We start from the raw sequence: 18,622 nt of genomic DNA on the forward strand, positions 1-18,622 counted from the left end.
ACAATGCATATAAAAAGAAAAAAAGATGTTAAAAGAGTGGTGACAGAATGCAAAAGGAAAGCGAATGAGAGATTGTTAGTAAATTTTGCCGAGAACAAGAAGCAGTTTGGAGAGAGATTAATAACAAGGAGTCAGCTGATGAACACAGTTGAACTTAGTAAGAACTGCATGTCTCTCTTTTCCTATGTCATCCCCTGTATTCTCAAACTTCATACCGAACTAAGAACAACATTTGTCAGTTTACATTCTTAATGTTCCAGGGAGACGTTAACAGAAGAACAGTCAGCCTGGGTGAAGAAAACAGAAGAAGTTGTGTATTCATTGCTTGAAGAGACTCCTCCTGATGGTCCTGTCTTCGTCACCACTGTCAAACATATATTAAAGGTACTGTTTCTTTTCAATTGAATTCCTGATGTTTCAACTTTTCATCAGTTGTGTTCCTTATGATCCACCTTACCAACAGTTGTGTTCCTTATGATCTAACTAACAGTTGTGTTCCTTATGATCCAACTTAACAACAGTTGTGTTCATTGTGATCCAGCTTACCAATAGTTATGCTCTTTATGATCCAATTTACCAACAGTTGTTCCTTATGCTCCAGCTTACCAACAATTGTTTTCTGGTGTTCCAACATCCCAACAGTTGTTTTTCTGGAGTTCTAGCTAACCAGTATTTATGTCCTTGGTGCTCCAACTTTCCAACGGTTGTTTTCCTGATGTTCCAGCTTAACAAGTCTTATTCCTAATTTTCTAACTTTCCAACACCTACTTTCAGCACCTATTTTCTTACAGAGAGCAATGTTACAAAGGATGGTCATAATTGGATTGGCAGGCATAAAATGTAAAAAGGCTGGAGGCAGTGGAGATGTCATGTCTGAGGGCAATGTGTGGTGTGAATATAATGCAGAGAATTCGTAGTTTGGAAGTTAGGAGGAGGTGCGGGATTACCAAAACTGTTGTCCAGAGGGCTGAGGAAGGGTTGTTGAGGTGGTTCGGACATGTAGAGAGAATGGAGCGAAACAGAATGACTTCAAGAGTGTATCAGTCTGTAGTGGAAGGATGACGGGGTAGGGGTCAGCCTAGGAAAGGTTGGAGGGAGGGGGTAAAGGAGGTTTTGTGTGCGAGGGGCTTGGACTTCCAGCAGGCATGCGTGAGCGTGTTTGATAGGAGTGAATGGAGACAAATGGTTTTTAATACTTGACGTGCTGTTGGAGTGTGAGCAAAGTAACATTTATGAAGGGATTCAGGGAAACCGGCAGGCCGGACTTGAGTCCTGGAGATAGGAAGTACAGTGCCTGCACTCTGAAGGAGGGGTGTTAATGTTACAGTTTAAAAACTGTAGTGTAAAGCAACCTTCTGGCAAGACAGTGATGGAGTGAATGATGGTGAAAGTTTTTCTTTTTCGGGCCACCCTGCCTTGGTGGGAATCGGCCAGTGTGATAATAAAAAAAAATGTAAAAAAAAAAATCCACAGATCTTGTTCACACGTGCAGATGACTGTAACTCTTGTGTGTTTAAATTAGTGGCTTGTATCCATTTCAGTATTGTGTATCCTCACTGAGAAGGTGGTATTACATAAGAACATAAGAAAGAAGGAACACTGCAGCAGGCCTACTGGCCCATGCAAGGCATGTCCAAGTCACCTCTCGGCTTAAACCAATGACCCACCTAGACAGGTCAGGTCAGGTCACATCCGCTTATGGAAGGAGCACGGCATCACACCTATCAGCACAAGCTAGTCAGGTTCAACTCACACCCACCCACACCCACTCATGCCTTTATCCAACCTATTTTTAAAACTTCACAACGTCTAAGCTTCTATGGCAGTACTCGGGAGTTTGTTCCACTCATCCACAACTCTATTACCAAACCAGTGCTTTCCTATATCCTTCCTGAATCTGAACTTTTCCAACTTAAAACCATTGCTGCGAGTCCTGTCTTGGCTAGATATTTTTAGCATGCTGTTTACATTCCCTTTATTTATTCCTGTTTTCCGTTTATACACCTCAGTCATATCCCCCCTAATTCTACGCCATTCTACAGAGTGCAGATTCAGGGCCCTCAGTCTATCCTAATAGGGAAGATTTCTGATACATTGGATCAACTTTGTCATCCTAATTTGTACATTTTCCAGTGCATTTATATCCATTCTGTAATATGGTGACCAGAACTGTGCAGCATAATCTAAATGAAGCCTAACCAAATTTATATAGAGTTAAAGAAGAACCTGAGGACTCTTATTTATGCTCCTTGATATGATGCCAAGGATTCTGTTTGATTTATTGCAAACACTTATTCTCCATAAGGATTACAATGTTGAGTTTACAGAATTTGGTTATTGTGTGGTTTACATGTAGTAAAGTAATAATTACAGAGTGTACCACTAGAACACCTTGCATGGCTAGGCATTTCGGGCAGACTTAGATTAAATCTTAAGTTTAAAATATTACAAAATTATGAGGTAAGTTGGTATTATGGCTAAGTGACTAAATACTAGTTTGTGAGTTTAGCAATGTGAATGCTTTTGTTTTGGCACTATACATAGTTTCAGTATTGGAGTCTCACAGGCCAACTTATGACTAGTTAAGATTCATTATTTTGAGATTGAGATTGATATTTCTGTTTATGGTCAAATGGGTGAGTGAGTGTAAGTGTGAACCACCAGGTGGTATTCGTCTAATTAGTTGACAGGGTGTATCAGGGAGATAAGATGTTTTCTGATGGTAGTTTTGAAGGTGATGAATGTGTCTGCAGTTTTAGAATTTTCAGGTAGGGTGTTCCAGATTTTAGGGCCTTTGACATACATTGAATTTTTGTAAAGGTTTAGTTGGACACGGGGAATGTCATAGAGATGTTTGTGTCTGGTGTTGTGCCTGTGGGTTCTGTCACAACTATCAAGAAAGCGTTTTAGGTCGTGGTTAATATTGGAATTTAAGGTCCTGTAGATGTAGACTGCACAGTAGTAAGTGTGGATGTACTGAACAGGGAGTAAGTTTAGATCTATGAAGTGTGGGGGGGGGGTGTTGCCAGGGATGTGATTTAGTGATTATTCTTACTGCAGCTTTTTGTTGGGTTATTATTGGCTTTAGGTGTGTTGCTGCAGTTGAACCCCAAGCACAGATAGCATAGGTGAGGTATGGATATATAAGTGAATGGTATAGTGTGAGAAGGGCAGTTTGCGACACGTAGTATCGTATCTTGGAGAGGATCCCAACCGTTTTGGATACTTTTTTGGTTATGTGTTGGATATGGGTGCTGAAGTTCAGGTTGTTGTCGAGGTATAGGCCTGGGAATTTACCCTCATTATGCCTGGCAGTTAGAGTGTTGTCGATCTTAATGTTAATTTGCGCATCTCCTGCTCTGTTACCAAACATAATGTAGTAGGTTTTGCCAGCGTTAAGCGTAAGTTTATTGGCTGTCATCCAAGTCGATATTTTGATCAGCTCCTCATTAACAATGGTGTTGAAGATCATTGATGTATATGAGGAAGAGCAGGGGACCAAGGACACTTCCCTGCGGAACTCCAGTATCAAGTGGTTGTGTTGTTGATGCTGTGTCTTAAATGGTGACATACTGATACCTATTAGTAAGGTAAGATTTGAAATATGCAAGCGCATGGCCTCTTATACCATAATGGTCAAGTTTGTGGAGTAGGATGCCGTGGTCTACTGTGTCAAAAGCTTTTCTTAGGTCAATAAAAATTCCTAGTGGATATTCCTTATTTTCCAATGCTGTGTAAAGCAGATCTAGCATTTTTATGATTGCATCGTTAGTGCTTTTATTTTTCCTGAATCCAAATTGGCAGGGGTTGAGTATGTTTTGTGCCGTTATAAATGAATATAGTCTCCTGTGCACGAGTTTCTCAAAGATTTTGGATAGCAATGGTAAGTTTGATATTGGCCTATAGTTGTTTAAATCTGTAGGGTCACCACCTTTATGTATTGGTGTAACCCTTGCCATCTTGAGTAGTTTCGGGAAGGTGCTAGTTTCTAGTGACTTGTTAAAAAGTAATGAGATAGTATGCGAGAGGACATGGGCCGCTCTCTTGTACAATAATGGTGGGACATGAGACAGATTCCCTGAGTTATTTTTAAGTGACTTTATAATCTCGGTGACTTCCGTGGGCTCAGGTGGAGCAAAATAGAAGGAATTTGGGAAATTCCCATCTAGGTAGTCCCCGGCATGGGCATTGGTACGTGGGATTTTATTGGCGAGATTAGAACCTATGGTTGAGAAGAAGTCGTTTATCTTGTTAGCTGTGTCAGTGGGTTGCAGTGGTGTTTCATTAGGTTTAGTTAGGACAATATTCTTGGTTTTTTCACTTTGTGGGTCCCTAGAATCTGAGAGAGTGTTTTCCAGGTCTTTTTTATATCTCCTCTTGTGTCAGTGAATCTACTGGAGTAGTATAGTTGTTTGGCTTTCTTTATTACTTTGGTGAGGACTGATGAATAGTGTTTAAGAATATCTTTGTGTATTAAGCCCTGTCTATATTGCTTTTCATATTGGTGTTTCTTATCAATGGATTTCAGAATGGTGCTGGTTAGTCATGGGCAACCAAGCCGTTTGTTTGTGATCTGTTTCGTTTTTATAGGACAATGTTTGTTGTATAGTCTAAGTAATTTGTTAAGAAAAATGTCTGTCCAATCATCAATACCATTGGCCTTGGAGAATTCTGTAGGCCAGTCAACAGTCTCTAGGTCAGCTGTGAAATTCCTTATTGAGGCCTCATCATGGAGTCTAAATGAAACTTTGTTGTATTCAAGTGGTGGTTTACTAATGTTTGTCAAGAGGAAGGTAGGGTAGTGGTCTGTAGTGCTATCTGTGATTATCCCTGATTTAGGGGGGGCTAGTATATTGGTCCATATGTGGTCTATTATGGTTGCACTTGTTTCAGTGAGCCTGGTTGGTTTAGTTATTGTTGGTATGAGAAGTGTGTTGTTCATATTGTTGATGAAATCAGTTACAGGCTGATCATCTAGTTAGCTGATCTGTTAAATGTTGATGAACAGAAAAAAAGCAGTGCTTTCATGCTTTGGCCAGGGAAGTATAACATCTTTTAGGAGTGAGGAAGAGCCAGATGTGAGTGTGAGGCAGTGAGTAGAATGAAAGGATGTAAAGCAGCTGGGATTGATGGGTCAAGACAGAAATGTTAAAGGCAGGTAGGGATATTGTTTTGGAGTGGTTGGTTAGAGGGAAAGGTACTGAGGGATTGGCCGAGAGTGTGCATAGTTAATTTGTATAAAAGAAATGGGGATATGGAAGATTGTAAGAATTATAAGGAAATAAGCCTGTTGAGCATACCAGGTACAGTATATGGTAGAGTTAATATTGAAAGAATTAACGTTAAAACAGAAAACATGTTCATAGATGAACTTTTAGGAAGGTTAGGGTAAGAAAATTTTTATTGTGTTTATGGATTTAGAAAAGGCATATGATAGAGTCCTAGGTAGTAGGTTGGTAGACAGCAACTACCCAGGGAGGTACTACCGTCCTGCCAAGTGAGTGTAAAACAAAAGCCTGTAATTGCTTTACATGATGGTAGGATTGCTGGTGTCCTTTTTTTCTGTCTCATAAACATGCAAGATTTCAGGTACGTCTTGCTACTTCTACTTACACTTAGGTCACACTACACATACATGTACAAGCATATATATACACACACCCCTCTGGGTTTTCTGCTATTTTCTTTCTAGTTCTTGTTTATTTCCTCTTATCTCCATGGGGAAGTGGAACAGAATTCTTCCTCCGTAAGCCATGCGTGTTGTAAGAGGCGACTAAAATGCCGGGAGCAAGGGGTTAGTAACCCCTTCTCCTGTATAAATTACTAAATTTAAAAAAGAGAAACTTTTGTTTTTCTTTTTGGGCCATCCTGCCTCGGTGGGATACGGCCAGTTTGTTGAAAGAAGAAGAAGATATGATAGAGTGGATAGGTTAGCAGTATGGCAGATGTTGCAAGTGTATGGAATAGGTGGTAGGCTACTTAAGGCAGTTAAGAGTTTTTATGAGAATAGTGAAGCTCAGGTTAGGGTATGTAGGGGAGAGGGAAAGTATTTTCCAGTAAAAGTAGGTTTTAGACAGGGATGTGTAATATCACCTTGGTTGCTTAACATATTTTTAGATGTGCTTGTAAAAGAAATGAATTCTACTGTGTTGGCGAGAGGTGTGGGGTTAAAGGATAAAGAATCTAGTACAAAGTGTGAGTTGTCACAGTTGCCTTTTGCTAATGACAGAGTGCTCTTGGAGATTCTGAAGGGAAGTTGCAGAGGTTGGTAGATAAATCTGGGAGAGTTTGTAAAAGATGGAAATTAAAAGTGAACACAGGAAAGAGCGAGATTGTGAGGGGTAACAAAAAATTTTGATAATGAAATATTATACATCAGATTGGAAGGAAGGAGTATGGAAGAAGTGAAAGTGTTCAGATATTTAGGAGTAGATTTGTCAGGAGCTGGGTCTATGAAAGACAAGGCAAACCATAGAATTGATGAGGGGAAGAAGGTGGGTGGTGCATTGAAGCATCTATAGAGATAAAGAATGTTGTCCATGGAGGCAGAGAGGTAAATGTATTTATTTACTTATTTATTTGCAAGTAGTACATTGAGATTATGTATTTACAATAATGGGTTACAGTGCATAGAGAGCCTCTGTTATGTAAAGTAAAATGACACAAGTGCGAGTGAAACGTTGCCACGATAATATGTCACATTAGTTGCACTTGTGTCCTTTTACTTTATATAGTGTTGGTAATTCTACCAAATTATATACAGCCTCTATTATGCCTAGGCATTGTGGGCAGACTTAATTTAATGGCTTACTGACTACTTAACACTAAAGAAACTTATCATAGTTGTACAATAGTTCTATTAATTATTAATGAATCTAATTTATATAAACAAAGGATATATTCATATTTTCAAAAATACTTTTTATGATACATGATTCAATTATATTCCTGTCGACAATGGACAATAGGTTCAAAAGTGAATATTGAAATTATATTATGGAAATATAACATTGTGATTCATTGTAGTTCACAGTATGAGAATGCTACAATTTGGTGTAGGGCAATACTGTTTTTGGTAGGTATTTATAATTCTATGTGGTAATTAGTTAATGTATGAACTTGATCATCTAGTCTTGTAGTTTTAAGATTTTGGTAATTGGGAGATTTATTGGTAATGTTAAATATTGAGTATTGAGTATTTAGTCTAAGGTGATTAAGTGGCTTTTGAGAAATCTTAAATTGATTTTTAGACCGGGTTACTTTAGTATTTTCTGGTAATGAATTTCAAATTTTGAGGCCCTTTATGTGCATAGAGTTTTTACACAGTGTGATATGAACATGGGGTACATCAAAAAGAGATCTGTGTCTTGTGTTATGGTCATATGTCCTGTTGAAGTTGGTGAGGAGAAGTTTGAGTGGAGGGTTTATGTTTGCATGTATTGTTTTATGTATGTAGTAGGCACATGAATAAGTATGGATGTTCTTTATGGTGAGCAGATTTAGACTTTTAAATATTGGTGGAGTATGCTGTCGGGAGTGGGAATTTGTTATTATTCTGACTGCAGCCTTTTGCTGGGTTATTAGTGGTCTTAGGTGATTTAATGTTGTTGATCCCCAAGCACAAATTCCATTTGTGAGATAAGGGTAGATGAGTGAATGATACAGTGCAAGGAGAGCTGATTGTGGAACATAGTACCGTATCTTTGATAGTATGCCTACAGTCTTGTTGCATGTGTGTCTGGAATTTGAGGCTACTGTCTAGGTGGATTCCTAGGAATTTTTCCTCTGCGAGTCTTGTGACGGGTGATCCATTTAGCGTTATGTTAAGTGGAACATTTGCAGCTCTGTTTCCAAACTGAATGAAATAGGTTTTGTCAGTATTTAGGGTAAGTTTATTAGTCATCATCCAGGCAGATACTTTCTGCAATTCGGCATTGACAGTGTTGGCGAGAATGACTGGGTTTCGGTTGGAGAAGACTTATATAGTGTTATCTGCAAATAATGTGGGTTTGAGTAGCTATAATGCATTTGGTAGGTCATTTATGTAGATGAGAAAGAGGAGTGGACCAAGGACACTTCCCTGTGGGACTCCTATTGTGATTGGTTGAGTAGAAGAGTTTGCAGCGTTTGTGTACACATATTGGCTTCTCTTACTAAGGTATGACTTTAGGTAGTTGAGGAAGTGGCCTCTTATACCATAGCATGTTAATTTAGTGTGCAGCAATTCATGGTTGACTCTATCAAAAGCTTTACGTAATTCAATGAAAATTCCCAGCAGGACTTCTTTCTTCTCGAGAGCGGTATATATTAGTTCTAGCATGTGTATGATAGCATCATTTGTGCTTTTATTATCCCTGAACCCAAACTGACAAGGGTTTAGTATGTTGTATGAGATGAGGTAGGAATAGATCTGTCTGTGAATTAATTTTTCAAAGATTTTAGAGAGCAGTGGTAAATTAGATATTGGTCTATAGTTATTCAACTGAGCTTGGTCACCTCCTTTGTGGATCGGAGTGACCCCTCACAATTTTGAGAATTACTGGGAAGGTGGAGGATTCTATGGATTTGTTAAAGAATGTTGAAATAGTCGGTGATAATACTTGAGAAGCTTTTTTTGTATATAAAAGTTGGCGAGTTGTTTATATCTCCTGCCTTGTTTTTAAGGGTGTTGATGATGAGTTGATGAGCGAGACTTCTGTTGGGTTGATAAAAACTAGGAATAGTGTATTCGGGTAGGTCCCCGTGTGGTAGTCTGATGGATGGGTGTGTGAGCTTGGGATTTTGCTCGCTAGGTTCTTTCCTAAGGCGGAGAAGAAAACATTGAGTCTGTTTGTTGTTTCAGTTGGTGGGAGTAGGGGTTCGTCTGATTTTGTTAATTTGATTCTTTTGTTTTTGGATGTCTTTTTAGTTCCAAGAATTTCAGATAGAGTTTTCCAGGTCTTTTTCATATCACCTTTGATGTTATGTAATCTGTTTTCATAATACAATTTTTTAGACTTTCTTATCAGGCTGGTAAGAGCTAATGAGTAACGTTTAGACTGGTCTCTAGTTATTTGACCCATTCTGTACTGTTTTTCATATTGGTGCTTTATGTTAATGGATTTAAGGATGCTGGGTGTTAGCCAGGGACTATTCAGTCTCTTTGCTGAGATTTGTTTAGTTTTTTAGGGTAGTGTTTGTTATAGAGGTAGTGGGCTTTTTTTTTTTAGAAAATTATTAATACATTCGTTCATATCTGTATGTCTCGAGCTCATTATGCCAGTCAGTGTTATTCATAGCTGCTATAAAGTTATTAACAGCTGTCTCGTTATGTAGTCTGAAGGTAACTTTAGTAGTGTCTTGGGGCAATTTGCCTAGGTTGGTTATGAGAAAGGTTGGGTAGTGGTCTGTGGTGTTGTCTGTGGTTATGCCTGATTTTAACTTTTTCAGGGTCCAGAGGCCAAATTTCAAAGTGTGCACCAGTGTCCAAGAATTTTCAAAAAATAATTTTGTTATTTTTTCTTATGAAATGGTAGAGAATCTTTTTCTGAAGGTAATAAAACAAAAAGTACAAAATTTGATGGAAAATTGACGAAATTATGCTATCGCGAATTTTGATGTGTCAGCGATATTTACGCATCGGCAATTTTGCCGACTTTGACTCCCATTTTAGGCCAATTATATTTAACAGTTATATTTATTCCAGGTGACGAAATTCTTAGCTATTTCACTAGTATTACTTCTATTCTGTTGATTGAGCATAAGAATTTGCCAAGTCAACTGTTTCAACTACAAAATAAAGTGATTGGAAATTGGTAATTTGGCCAATTTAATGCAAAGTTCAAAATATTCCAATTTCAAAATAGGGTCCAGAATAAACAATGCAGGCATTCCTGGCACTAAAATAACATTTCCTCTGTTCATTAGTTACATTTTCAGGCTTTACTAATGAATTCCATCTTGATTTTTTATTCACATAATGAATTTTTATTCAAACTAAAAAATAGATTTACTGTTATGCAATATTGTAATAACTGTATAAATAATATCACCACATTTGTCAACATATATTAGACCCACCAGCAGGCGTGTATTAGACTTGTGAGGTCATTTGTTTACTCTTGAACATCTGCAAAAATTAAACATTTCTGTTTCCTAGAGCTCAGTTTCAAGCCATTTCCAGTACAAATACCAATCAAAATCATCTCTATTTCTGTAATATATCTTCCATTCTATCAAATGAGACCAAAAAATTGCAAATACAACTATAAAAAACGTACAAAAAAACACTGCAAAGTCGCTGTTTTAATTGAAAATTACGGTCTCAGTTTTTTTCTCTCATTAAGCACTGTGTGCTGCAGGATTTGTTTTATCTGGTGCACACATACCACATATATGTATTCTCTCATATCTAGGCCAAAATTTACCGCTCACACCTTGTCAGAGTGAGCTGAGCTCATGACTTAGATCTACGGTTTGGACCCTCAACGTTTAGCCGTAGATCTATGGCACAGACTCTCAGAGGGTTAAAGGGGATATGGTGTTAGTCCAGATGTGGTCTATTAAAGAGATACTAGTCTCGGAGATTCTTGTAGGTTTAGATATTGTTGGTAGCAGCTGTGAGCAACAAGCGGTTTCTCATAGTGTTTGTGAATTCGGTAACTAGTGGGTCCTGTTCATGTAGTAGATTTATGTTGAAGTCTTCTGTTAGCAGCAGATGGTCTTTGTTCATATGTGCATCAGTTATCAAGTTTCCTAATTTTTCACTAAAGTAAATGTTTAACTGTGGTACTCTGTAGATGTTTATAACTGTGAGGGGCTTTTGTAGGCCTTTTGATTTAAATTTAGCTATGGTATATTCACCATGCTTATCCCTTGTGCAAGATTTATTGATATATTCAAGTTGATTTGAGTAGTAAATAGCCGTTCCACCCCCTTGCTGGTCTGTCCTACAGTTGTGTATGGCTGTGTAACCAGGAATGGGATAGACATCTATAGTACCGGGCTTTAGCCAGGTTTCGTGAGTGTGATGATTGACATACTGGAATGAAGAGAATTGAGTAATGCTGTGAGGTCATCATAATGTTTGCTCAAGGATCTGACTTTGTAATTAACCCTTTGACTGTTTCCGACGTATAAATACGTCTTACGAGCCAATGTTTCTGACATATTTATTCGCACAAATTCTAGCGGCTTCAAATCAAGCGCCAAAGGCCTGGTAGGCCTACACGAGAGAGAATGGGTCTCAGTGGTCGGTGTGCACCCTATGAAAAAAATCTGGGACCCAGCGGTGCATTCTGGGAACGCCATGTTGTTAGTCCATTTTCACCATGCCTCTCGGTAAGAAGTTCCTCACTCCTCGGCGGATTGGAGGTCTTTTGTTCCCAAGTGATAGCTCTAACAGCGATGAAAATGTCAGTGACAGTGAATTCCAGGGTTTTGAAGTGAGTGTTACCGGAAAAAGTGCCCAGGATAACGTAATTAGTGATGAAAACCCAGATGACCCACAACCTTCCACCTCTGGTGCTGTGCCAGCTTGTTCACGTTCACGTTCGCCTGTACCAGGACGAAAGAGGAAACTATTTGGTCGTGTACAACACCCAGATGATAGCAGTGATAGTGATAGTGATTTCAAGGTCATTGAAAGCAGTTCTAGTGACAGTGAGAGTGAATATTCCCCAGTGAAGCGGCAGTATATACGACGTGGCATGTGGTCTGGTAGTGTTTCATATGTTGTTCCAAGGGGAAGGAGAAACTCTGGGAGCACATCCCGTGGCCCTACACCACGACCTGATAGTGAAGATGACGATATTGTAACGATGGGTATGAATGGTGACAGTGAGGGAGGAGGCAGTGGTGGTGATAGTGAGGGTGGCACGGCCCATGTGGCACCATCAGCGGGCCACGCTACTACCCACACTGCTGACGCAGCACAACAACCAGCCTCACCCTACCCCACACTCCCACAACCTGCACCACCACAACCTGCACAACCACAACCTGCACAACCACAACCACGGTACAATATCCAGACCCCACCAGCAGACTGCATCTGGGATTGGCAGGACGGTGACGAGTTTGTTCCCAGTCCCCATGACTTTGATGAAACACAAAGTGGAATAAAGCCATCTTGTCCACTTGGGAACAATGCCAGTGAACTGGACTGCTTTGAGTTATTCTTCAATGAACCCCTGATGGACATCATTGTCAGGGAAACAAACACATACTGTGATTACACCATGGCAAATACAATTCTCTCACCAAAATCATGGCTACACAAGTGGGAGGAGACAACTGTGGCAGAGATGTACCTGTTTTTTGCCACAATAATGCTTATGCCACATGTGTATAAGTACACTGTCACCACATACTGGGCAACAGAACGCTTGATTTCAACTCCAGGTTTTAGTGACATTATAGGTGTCAATCGTTTCCTGATACTGTTACGTATGTTACACTTTTCAGACAAAACCAGGCCTGACAGAAGTGACAGGTTATATAAGATCAGAAATGTGTTTATGTACCTGAAACAAAAGTGCTGCATGTATTTTTATCCCTTCAGGAAGCTTGTTATTGATGAGTCCTTGATTTTATTCAAAGGAAGACTCTCATTCAAGCAATATATACCAAGCAAGAGGAAATGCTTTGGTATAAAGCTATTTGTACTGTGTGATTGCAGAAGTGGTCTAGTTTTGGATATCATTGTGTACACTGGCAGTAATACTTTGAGAGATACCATGAAGTTATTGGGTATCTCTGGTGATGTGGTTCGAACAGTGTTGGAACCATATCTTGGTAAGGGGCATATGTTATTTACTGATAACTGGTACACAAGCCCCTTACTCAGTGATTTCTTGCGAGTGAACTTGACAGACGTGTGTGGCACAGTGCGTGGTAATCGTAAACATATGCCAAGGTTCAACGCTGGCACTCGCAGAGGTGAGGTGCAAGCCTTTGCTGCCAATGACATCATGGCATTTCGGTGGCATGACAAACGTGATGTCACATTGTTGACATCAGTTCACATAAATGAAATGGTACCCAGTGGCAGGGACAACAGAGAGACCAATGAACCCATTCTAAAGCCTGCAGCTGTCATGGACTACAACCTCAATATGCGCTTAGTGGACAAATGTGACATGCAGATTGGGTTTGCAGACTGTGTACACAAGAGTTATAAGTGGTATATAAAACTTTTTTTCCATCTTGTTGATATCTCTATGCTAAATGCTTATAACATATACAAGTTGAAGACCAACAAAACAACAAAATATGGTGAATTTTGCCTGTCAGTAATCAGACAAATAATTGCAAAGTACCAAGGAGCAACTCCTGCAATAGACCAGCGCCCACAGACGTCATCTCGTTTGAGGCCTGGTGATCACTACCCCATACAACTGCCTCCTACTACTGCCAAGAAAAATGCTCAGAAGAGGTGTTATGTATGTATGCATACCACAAAACGCCCACAAACACGCAGAGACACTCGTTTTATGTGTGAGGAGTGTGAAGTGCCCCTCTGCATATACCCATGTTTCAAAGAGTTCCACAAGCTGCAGCAGTTCTAGGAATGTGTTTAGTGACTACATATGTATATATATTATGGAACAATAGTAATAAACATTGTTTTGTATTGTTTGTTTGTGTAAACAAAGTGTATACACAAACTAATAGTGATACAGTTTTTTCTGTTATTGTGTTGTAAACAATGAGTGTATATTTGAAGAATGCACCTTACATTGGTCTCACAGGCCACATAAGTTACCTGGAACAGAAAAATATTGAAAAATGCAAGAAACCTTTGAATTAGAGTAAATAAAAGAATACCGGGTGGGCGGCGGTCGCCGCTGTTGCCGTACGCACGTCACTTTCTGCAAACTTTGCGGCTCTATATCTCGGTAAGTACTGATGGCAAATTTTTTTTTTAGGCTTAAAACACTACTAAAAATATTCCTAACATTTTCATAAGAAAAAATAATTTTTTTTTTTCGAATATTTGGCGACATAGAATGACAGTTTCAGAGAGGGGCCTGAAACAGTCAAAGGGTTAAAGATAGTTATGTTATTGTTTTCTCTGAGTAATGTCTTTGCTTGGTCTGCCGTATAATAATTACAGTTGCTGTTTGATATGTGTAAGTCATTTAACCCTTTGACTGTTTTCGACGTATAAATACGTCTTACGAGCCAATGTTTCTGACATATATATACTCAATAATTCTAGCGGCTTCAAATCAAGCGGGAGAAAGCTGGTAGGCCCACATGTGAGAGAATGGGTCTGTGTGGTCAGTGTGCACCACATAAAAAAAATCCTGCAGCACACATTGCGTAATGAGAAAAAAAAACTGATCGTTTTTTTGGAATAAAACGCCGACTTTGAGGTGTATTTTCGTATAGTATTTATCGTTGTATTCGCGTTTTCATGGTCTTAGGTGATAAAATGGAAAACATATTACAGAAATAGAGATGATTTTCATTACTTTGACGATGAAAACGACCTTGAAACTGAGCTCAAAGTAGCGGAAATGTTCGATTTTTACCAATGTTCAAGAGTAAATAAATCACACCACACGTCCAATACACGTCAACTGGGGAGTCTAATATTCTTTCACTAGTGCACTGATATTATTTATACCATTTTTACAATAATGCAGTCGTCTGCATAACAGTAAATTTTGTATTTTTTTGTATGAATAAAAAATCAAAATAGAAAGCAATAATAATATAAGAGGGGCCTAGAGATGTGACTAATGAACAGAACATATGTTATTTTAGTGCCACGAATGTCTACCTTGTTTATTCTGGACCCTATTTTGAAATTGGCATCTTTTTTAGTTTGCGTGAAATTGGCCAAATTGCCAATTTCTGACCACCATATTGGGTAGTCCAAATTAGTAAATGGGAGGTTTCTTGTACTCAGCTGATAGATAAAATGGAGTTCTAAAGAAATAGCTATGAGTTTGGTCAACTGGAACAATGGAATTGGCTAAAAATAGGGCTCAAAGTCGGCGAAATCGCCGATACGCATATGTCGCCGAGACCGCTATCTTCGCGGGAGCATAATTCCTCGAGTTTTCGACCAAATTTCGAACTTTTGGTGTCATTACCATCGGGAAAAGATTCTCTATCATTTCACAAGAAAAATTTTTTTTTTTTTTTTTTTTCAAAAATTGAGCGACATAGAATGACAGTTTCAGAGAGGGGCCTGAAACAGTCAAAGGGTTAATAAAAGGTTTACATCAGGATCAATGCCTGTAATCATAAGAATGAGAGTGACTCCACTGTCTTCAAGTTATGTCCTGGAATTTGTATTAATAAAGCCACTGGATGGCGAAACATTTACAATAAAGATGCCCAGATGTTGCACATGTGTCTTCATTTCATCTACTTCACCTAGATTATAGCTTCGAGGGTTATTTTCATTACCAAGGGCTATCCACACTATTACACTTATCCACATTGAACTTCATGTGCCATTTTTCAGACCAAGACATTAATTTGTCCAAATCCTCCTGGAGTTCATTGCTATCCTCCTCAGAATGACTTATATGGCCTATCTTTGTATCATCAGCAAATTTACTCATGTCACTCGTAATCCCTTTATCAAGGTCATTAATGTAATTATGAACAAGAGAGGGCTTAAAACTGATCCTTGTGGAATGCCACTTGTGACTAATCCCCATTCAGATTTCACCCCATTAATGGTAACTCTCTGCTTTCTATTGGTAAGCCATGCCTCTATCCATGCTAGAACTTTACCTCTTATACCATGAGCTGCCACTTTTCTTAAGAGTCTCTTGTGAGGTACTCTATTGAAGGCTTTACTAAAATCCAAATAAACAATATCGTATTCTTTATTACTGTCAACTGCCTCAAATGTTCTATTGAAGAACGTCAGTAAATTTGTCAGGCAGGAACAACCTCTCGTGAACCCATGCTGAGATTCATTAACCCCTTCAGGGTCCAAGGCCAAAATCTGATGTGGTGCTCCAGTGTCCAAGAAATTTTGAAAAAAAAAAAATTATTTTTTCTTATAGAATTAAAGAGTATATTTTTGTGAAGGTAATAAGACAAAAAAAAAAATTCTGGTCAGTACTTACCAAGATACAGTGCTGAGAAGTTGACCCAAAATGACATGGTGGCGGCAACATCGATGATTTCCACATACACGCGTTACTTTATTTAATGTTTTTTGTAGTTTTTTCTTTGCTTTTTTTTTAATTTTTTTTCTTTTCCTACTAACATTTGGGGCTTAAGAGACCAATACTTTATATAATGTACAGTGGTCCCTCAATAATCATCCGGCCTGAAAGTCGTCCATTTCGGAAATACATAGTCCTGTTATTTCGTCTAAATATTGGCTCGCAAATGGTCCGGTAACTCGCTAATAGTCCTTCGTCCGGGACGCGTACTCACGCTCTGAGCCGCCTGGGCCTTCCCTTCCCAGCCAGTGTGCCATTGTTTACCTGTGAGAGACTGTCCCCTCACGTGCTCCAGCGAAATATTTCATAATATTCCATTTATTTTAGTGCTTGCAAGTGCTATACAAGCTACCATGGCTCCAAAGAAAGCTCCTAGTGCCAAGCCTTTGGTAAAGAAGGTGAGAAATACGATTGAATTTAAGAAAAACATCATTGAACAATATGATAGTGGCGTACGTGTGGGCGAACTGGCCAGGATGTATAACAAATCCCGTACAACCATATCTTCCATCATAGCCAAGAAAAAGGAAATCAAGGATGCTGTTGTTGCAAAGGGGGTAAATATACTGACAAAAATGAGATCACCAGTACTCGAAGATGTTGAGAAGTTATTATTGGTGTGGATAAACGACAAACAATTAGCAGGAGATAGTCTTATTATTTTTATTTTTATTATCACACTGGCCGATTCCCACCAAGGCAGGGTGGCCCGAAAAAGAAAAACTTTCACCATCATTCACTCCATCACTGTCTTGCCAGAAGGGTGCTTTACACTACAGTTTTTAAACTGCAGCATTAACACCCCTCCTTCAGAGTGCAGGCACTGTACTTCCTATCTCCAGGACTCAAGTCCGGCCTGCCGGTTTCCCTGAACCCCTTCATAAATGTTACTTTGCTCACACTCCAACAGCACGTCAAGTATTAAAAACCATTTGTCTCCATTCACTCCTATCAAACACGCTCACACATGCCTGCTGGAAGTCCAAGCCCCTCGCACAAAAAACCTCCTTTACCCCCTCCCTCCAACCTTTCCTAGGCCGACCCCTACCCCGCCTTCCTTCCACTACAGACTGATACACTCTTGAAGTCACTCTGTTTCACTCCATTCTCTCTACATGTCCGAACCACCTCAACAACCCTTCCTCAGCCCTCTGGACAACAGTTTTGGTAATCCCGCACCTCCTCCTAACTTCCAAACTTCGAATTCTCTGCATTATATTCACACCACACATTGCCCTCAGACATGACATCTCCACTGCCTCCAGCCTTCTCCTCGCTGCAACATTCATCACCCATGCTTCACACCCACATAAGAGCGTTGGTAAAACTATACTCTCATACATTCCCCTCTTTGCCTACAAGGACAAAGTTCTTTGTCTCCACAGACTCCTAAGTGCACCGCTCACCCTTTTCCCCTCATCAGTTCTATGATTCACCTCATCTTTCATAGACCCATCCGCTGACACGTCCACTTCCAAATATCTGAATACATTTACCTCCTCCATACTCTCTCCCTCCAATCTGATATCCAATCTTTCATCACCTAATCTTTTTGTTATCCTCATAACCTTACTCTTTCCTGTATTCACTTTTAATTTTCTTCTTTTGCATACCCTACCAAATTCGTCAACCAATCTCTGCAACTTCTCTTCAGAATCTCCCAAGAGCACAGTGTCATCAGGAAAGAGCAACTGTGACAACTCCCACTTTGTGTGTGATTCTTAATCTTTTAACTCCAAGCCTCTTGCCAAGACCCTCGCATTTACTTCTCTTACAACCCCATCTATAAATATATTAAACAACCATGATGACATCACACATCCTTGTCTAAGGCCTACTTTTACTGGGAAATAATTTCCCTCTTTCCTACATACTCTAACTTGAGCCTCACTATCCTCGTAAAAACTCTTCACTGCTTTCAGTAACCTACCTCCTACACCATACACCTGCAACATCTGCCACATTGTCCCCCTATCCACCCTGTCATATGCCTTTTCCAAATCCATAAATGCCACAAAGACCTCTTTAGCCTTATCTAAATACTGTTCACTTATATGTTTCACTGTAAACACCTGGTTCACACACCCCCTACCTTTCCTAAAGCCTCCTTGTTCATCTGCTATCCTATTCTCCGTCTTACTCTTAATTCTTTCAATAATAGCTCTACCATACACTTTACCAGGTATACTCAACAGACTTATCCCCCTATAATTTTTGCACTCTCTTTTGTCCCCTTTGCCTTTATACAAAGGAACTATGCATGCTCTCTCCCAATCCCTAGGTACCTTACCCTCTTCCATACATTTATTAAACAATTGCACCAACCACTCCAAAACTATATCCCCACCTGCTTTTAACATTTCTATCTTTATCCCATCAATCCAGGCTGCCTTACCCCCTTTCATTCTACCTACTGCCTCACGAACTTCCCCCACACTCACAAC

General features: G+C 39.4%; 1 protein-coding gene across 2 annotated transcripts in view; it reads left to right on the forward strand.

The window, feature by feature from the left end:
• Positions 1-260: 260 nt before the first annotated feature.
• Hpr1 (THO complex 1-like protein Hpr1) overlaps positions 261-18,622 on the forward strand; it is a gene marked incomplete at its 5' end in the record, with an annotated part of 99,593 nt that continues 81,231 nt past the window's right edge. For both annotated transcript variants that reach the window (XM_070096775.1, XM_070096776.1), the window contains 1 exon segment: positions 261-384. In XM_070096775.1, the coding sequence (XP_069952876.1) occupies positions 261-384 (124 nt within the window).

Source organism: Cherax quadricarinatus, chromosome 55 (genome assembly GCF_038502225.1).
Source record: "Cherax quadricarinatus isolate ZL_2023a chromosome 55, ASM3850222v1, whole genome shotgun sequence".
Classification (NCBI taxonomy): domain Eukaryota; kingdom Metazoa; phylum Arthropoda; class Malacostraca; order Decapoda; family Parastacidae; genus Cherax; species Cherax quadricarinatus.